The 5486-nt window shown below is 60.2% G+C and overlaps 1 protein-coding gene across 5 annotated transcripts in view; it reads right to left on the reverse strand.

The window, feature by feature from the left end:
* Positions 1 to 5486, reverse strand: part of ADAP1 (ArfGAP with dual PH domains 1) — a 71038-nt gene that overhangs the window by 3868 nt on the left and 61684 nt on the right. For all 5 annotated transcript variants that reach the window (XM_011956925.1, XM_011956927.1, XM_011956926.1 and 2 more), the window contains 2 exons: positions 5068 to 5180; positions 3877 to 4023 (listed from right to left, as the gene is read on the reverse strand). In XM_011956925.1, the coding sequence (XP_011812315.1) occupies positions 3877 to 4023; positions 5068 to 5180 (260 nt within the window). The remainder of the gene's footprint in view (positions 1 to 3876; positions 4024 to 5067; positions 5181 to 5486) is intronic.

Here is a 5486-nt window from a genome sequence, read left to right on the forward strand (position 1 = left end):
GGGCTGGCCTAAGGGCTGGGCTGGCCTAAGGGCTGGGCTAAGGGCTGGGCTAAGGGCTGGTCTGCACAGCGTGGGGCTGGACGGGGTCTGGGGCTGCCATCCAAGCTCACCCTGTGGCCCTGGCTCTGCTGGGGCCTGGGCCAGCCTGCCTTCCTTTCAGATGGTGCTATTTTTATGAAGATCCTTATTTTGTAGCTCATGCAAGTCTTGGGGTGACAGGGGAAGGGAGGGCTCATCTGTTTATAAACACTTGGAGCTGTGCCCCCTACCAAGAGTGGGCAGAGGGCCGAACTGCTCTCCAGGGAGCTGCCCTTGTCCTCTGGAGACCGTGGAGTGGGCCAGCACCCTAGAACAGAGGGCCCATGGACCAGGCCTGGCACCCAGCCCCGCGTCAGGTGCCCTTGGGGTCCCGACCTCAGCCTGGCTGTCCCCTGCCCCCAGACCCAGCGCCCCTCCTGGGGTCTGCCCAGACCCTTGGCCCCATGACCTTGTACCCTGAGCCCCGAGCCCTGAGCCCCGTGCCTCCTGTCCAGACTATAGCCTGGAGCTGGTGACCTCAGGAAAGGTGCCCATCTCCACTCTTGGCTCCACCCTCTCCTGGCCAGGAAGGGCCAGGAAGAACCAGGGAGCCCCATCCCTCTTCCCTTCTCTCATGCCCTCTTAGGCTTCTGCCCCAGCCCCTTTGGCCTTGAGTTTCGTCCCGCAGGCAAAGCCCTCAGCACTGGACCAATCCAGTCACAGCTTCTCCAGCTGACACCCGGTCCAGCACCAGCTGGAGGATGGTACAGCCCCAGGCTCCTCCCACAGCAGTGGGATTGCCCTGCCCTCTCCCAGTGGCCACCCAGCAGAGCCCCGCCCACCGCCAAGACCCGCCCACCCTGACTGCCCCTCATAGGCCTCCAGCCCTGCTTTCTCCTGTGGCCCTTCCTCCTAGGCCACGCCCACCAGCCACACCCACACCACCCAACCAGCCTCCCCTCCTTACCCCTCCCACCCCGTTCCTCCGGCCCGCCCCATCCCATTTGGCCCCGCCCTCCCTCCGGGTAGAGGAAGCTGAACCTGTCCACACCGCACTGCCCCAGAGGCCTTGGGAATCCACCGCTCCAGGTCCCCGGAAATGGAGGGCGCTCTAAGCAGGAGAACTGGTTGGAAGCTCGTCCCTTTTCCCCCAGCAGGACATGGAGCCGACTCTCGGGGGCTCCGGGCAGACGGGACATGCCTGGTGCACTCCAGGGAGCTCTGTGACCCTGCAGGCTGCAGCCCAAACTCCGTCAGCTCCCACCACTGGGGGCAAAGTGCGTCTGCCTGGGCAGGGTGATTTATCTTTGGAGGATCTGACCTGCCCAGATTCCAGGATAGCTGGGAAAGATTTCTCACAGGGAACCCAGCAGGTCAGACCAGCAGCCACTTAGAAGACAAAAACATTTTTCAGGGATAAGCAAGCTTCAAAAATTAACATTAGTAAGATACCACAATCAAACCAAAAACAGCGTTTGAAAAAGGAATATTCAGCTAGGCACGGTGGCTCACCCCTGTAATCCCAGCGCTTTAGGAGGCTGAGGCGGGGGGGATCACTTGAGGTCAGGAGTTGGACACCAGCCTGACCAACATGGTGAAACCCCATCTCTACTAAAAATACAAAGATTGCGACTGGGCGCGGTGTCTCACACCTGTAATCCCAGCACTTTGTGAGGCCGAGGCAGGCGGATCACCTGAGGTTGGGAGTTCGAGACCAGCCTGACCAACATGGAGAAACCCCATCTCTACAAAAAAATACAAAATTTTTGGGCGTGGTGGCACATGTCTGTAATCCCAGCTGCTCGGGTGGCTGAGGCAAGAGAATCACTTGAACCTGGGAGGCAAAGGCTGCAGTGAGCCGAGACAGCACCATTGCACTCCAGCCTGGGTGACAAGAGTGAAACTCCGCCTCAAAAAAAAAAAGTTGCCTGGGCGTGGTGGCACATGCCTGTAGTCCCAGCTACTCAGGAGGCTGAGGCAAGATAATCACTTGAACCCAAGAGGCAGAGGTTGCAGTGAGCTGAGATCGCACCACTGCACTCCAGCCTGGGCAACACAGCGAGACTCAATCTCAAAAAAAAAAAGAAAAAGAAAAAGAAATACTCCAAGAACCAAAGACTCTCTGTAAAATTAAATACATGAGAGCAGAAATAAAACCTCAATACAGTGTTGGAGACAAAGTTGAAGAAATCTCCCAGAAAGTAGAAGCAAAATGAGCCGGCGTAAGAGTGCCAACATCTCCAAACCAGGAGTTTCAGAAAATGAGAACAAAGAAAGTGGAGGGAAGAAATTATTAGATAAGAAAGCAATCCCTGACCTCATGGAAACCAGTAACTAGACTCGAAAGGCCACCCTGGGCCTGTGCCCAGCACAGCAAAAGACGAGGGACTCTTGCCAACACACGCACGGCATCGGAGAATTTCAAAACCCCGGGACAGACGTACTGAGAGGGAGGGATCTGTGGTGCAGAGCCTTCAGCACTAGCAGGAAAATTAACTCCAACCTAGAATTCTATATCTAGCCACAGTCTAAGCCAAGCAGGAGGTAGAACGTTCCAAGGTGCCAGGTGACAGGCCACTTTCCTTCCAAGCACATCGCTTCTACCAAAAGGAACAAGTAAACTAAAAAGATGTGGGGCCGGGCAGCAAGACTCCACCCGGGAAGGAGATGAGCCTGCAGGAGCGAGATCTCCAGGCCATGGGAGTCACGGGCTCCCGGTGTCCGACTGCCTCCAGAGAAAAGTCTGCAGAGACGGCAGCAGGCCGTCAACTGCGGCAGAGAACACAGCCGCTTGCTGTGGGAAAAGTGATCGCAGCATGCTCCGAGGCATCCAATGTCAGCCCCGTAACAACCCCAGGTGCAGACGCCAGGGGAGCACGGTGGGCAGGGGATGGGGACGGGCACGTGGGAGGGCATGGAAAGAGCTGGAACCTCTACTTCCTCGTGGGAAGTTGTCAGATGGTGCCTAAAATGGGTACATGTGCAGCCACACCGGCAGGTTATTTTTGGATACGGGGACAAATTCCCAACGGGGGTTAGGAGGGGCCTCAAACTTCTGTTTCTCAAGACTTGGGGACAATTTAGCGCTTTAGACCACGTGCCCATAGACGGGTGATAAAAATAGAAACGAGAACCAGTGCAACAGAGAGGCTGGACCCACCGCTGGGCCCCCTGCAGCCTGGCCCAAAGACAAAAGGATAGCTTTTGTGGGAGTTTTATCCGGGTTCCCCCTAAGCCCTCCAGAGATGAGGGGTGCACCTGCGCTCCCCACCGCCACACCAAGGGCAGCCAAAGGAACACTGCCAAACCAGCCCCAGAGCTGGCTGCTGTCCCCTTCTCCTCCCCATAGGACCTGAGTTCCCCCAAAGGCCCCCTGTGGGCATTGTGGGGGTGGTGGATCCTCTAACCTGAGCTGGCAGCCCCCACTGACAGAGGCAGGCTGGATGGCCCCAGAGACAGCACGGTAATCCGGTTCCTGGGCAGCCCGGGCTCGGGAGGGAGCCTGTCTTCCTGCACCTGTCTTCCCCTGCTGCCCACCCGGTGCCCGCCCTCCTGTGCCACCCAGTCCAAGTGCCCACCCTCCCACACGTCCAAGCACCTGCCTTCTCATGCCACCCAGCCCGAGTGCCTGCCCTCTCGTGCCACTCAGCCCGAGTGCCCGCCTTCTCATGCCGCCTGGCCCGAGTGCCTGCCCTTCCGCGCCACCAGGCTGAGTGCCCGCCTTCCCACACTGTCCAAGCACCCACTGAGTGCCTGCCTTCCCACACTGCCCAGCCCAAATGCCCGCCCTCTCGTGCCACTCAGCCCAAGTGCCCGCCCTCCTGTGCCGCCCTGGCCTGAGTGCACGCCAGCGCCCACCTTCCCATCCTCATGGTAGATGAAGATGTTGCGCGTGCTGTTGTCCTTCAGGTAGGTGACCTGCAGGCCATGGGGGTGGCCGATCTTGGCCGGCTGGAAGGTGGCGTTTAGGTGCTCAATCTTCATCACAGCCTTGGGTTCCTTGGCCTAGGAAGGGGTGCGGTCTGAGCACCTCACAGGGGCCACCATCCAAGCTCGGGGGAGCAGGAAGGGCAGACCCTGTGGGTGCTGGCGGCACACCTGCTGTGCTGTGTGGCTTTGGGCAGGTTACTTAAGCTCTCTGAGCCTCGGCCTCCCAGTCTGTAAGCAGAAGGTAACGGCACCTTCCTCCCGGGGGTGATGGGGACTCAATGACACTGTGTGGGTGGCTTTTGACATCAGACACTGCACCTCCCTCCCCAGGGGCAGCCCCGGGCCCCACACGGCACGGCAGCTCCCACAGGGGCAGGCCCCAGCCACCAGCCCACCTCCAGCCAGCGCCCGACAGCAGTGTGCCACAGCTCAGGGCGGGTGCTTCCGACCATCAGCCCACGGCCCTGGGGCCACCTCGCGGAGACCCCGCCGTTCTGGCCAATGTGTTTGTCCTGTCTCGAGCCAGTCTCCCCAGGGTACCTCAGGAAAGTTGGGGGCTTTCTGGGGTCCTGGCTGGCTCCAGCAGGGCCCAGTGACTAGGTTCTCCCCCTCCCACGGCTGGGCCTGAGTTCAGGGGGCCCTGCCCGGCCACCCAGGCTCCTGGAAAGCCTCAGCTGCCCCACCCTGGGAGGCACGAGGGCCGGGAGACACAAGGACCGGGAGACACAGAGGACGGGGAGACACAGAGGACTGGGAGACAGAGGACCGGGAGACAGAGGACCGGGAGAGACAGAGGACCGGGAGACAGAGGACCGGGAGAGACAGAGAACGGGGAGAGACAGAGAACGGGGAGAGACAGAGAACGGGGAGAGACAGAGAACGGGGAGAGACAGAGGACCGGGAGAGACAGAGAACGGGGAGAGACAGAGGACCGGGAGACAGAGGACCGGGAGACAGAGGCTTCACAGCCCATCACAGGCTGGTTCTCCTGGAGTGTCCCCATCGAGGGGGCAGCAGGGAGGGCAGCTGAGGATGGACGTGGCCACCACAGGCCCCAGCGTGGGAGGCCAGGATGCTGCCCCGGGACAGGCCCCCACCCCACCCCCGTGTCTGGCTCACGTCATTTCTGTTGAAATACTTCAGGGCACCCTCTCGTTCCGTCAGCACAAACTTCCGGCTTAAAAACTGCCCATTGTCCCGGCCACGTTTCCAGAGAAAGCCCTCGCGGTACCCTGTGGGGGAGAGGGGACATGAGTCAGACAGTGACCATGGATGAGGGAGATGGGACATGGGGGAGATGGGACATGGGGGAGACAGGGAGACAGGGGAGAGGGGACATGGGTCAGACGGTGGCCGTGGATGGGTGAGAGGGGACATGAGGGGTGACAGTGGACAGGGGTGACAGTGGACGGGGAGACGGGACATGGAGACGGAGACAGGGGAGAGGGGACATGGTGGGAGGGGGGACATGGTGGGAGGGGAGACACGGGGTGAAAGGGGACACGGGTTGAGAGGGGACATGGAGGAGACAGGGAGAC

Source organism: Colobus angolensis, unplaced genomic scaffold (assembly GCF_000951035.1).
Source record: "Colobus angolensis palliatus isolate OR3802 unplaced genomic scaffold, Cang.pa_1.0 Scaffold43, whole genome shotgun sequence".
Lineage (NCBI taxonomy): Eukaryota > Metazoa > Chordata > Mammalia > Primates > Cercopithecidae > Colobus > Colobus angolensis.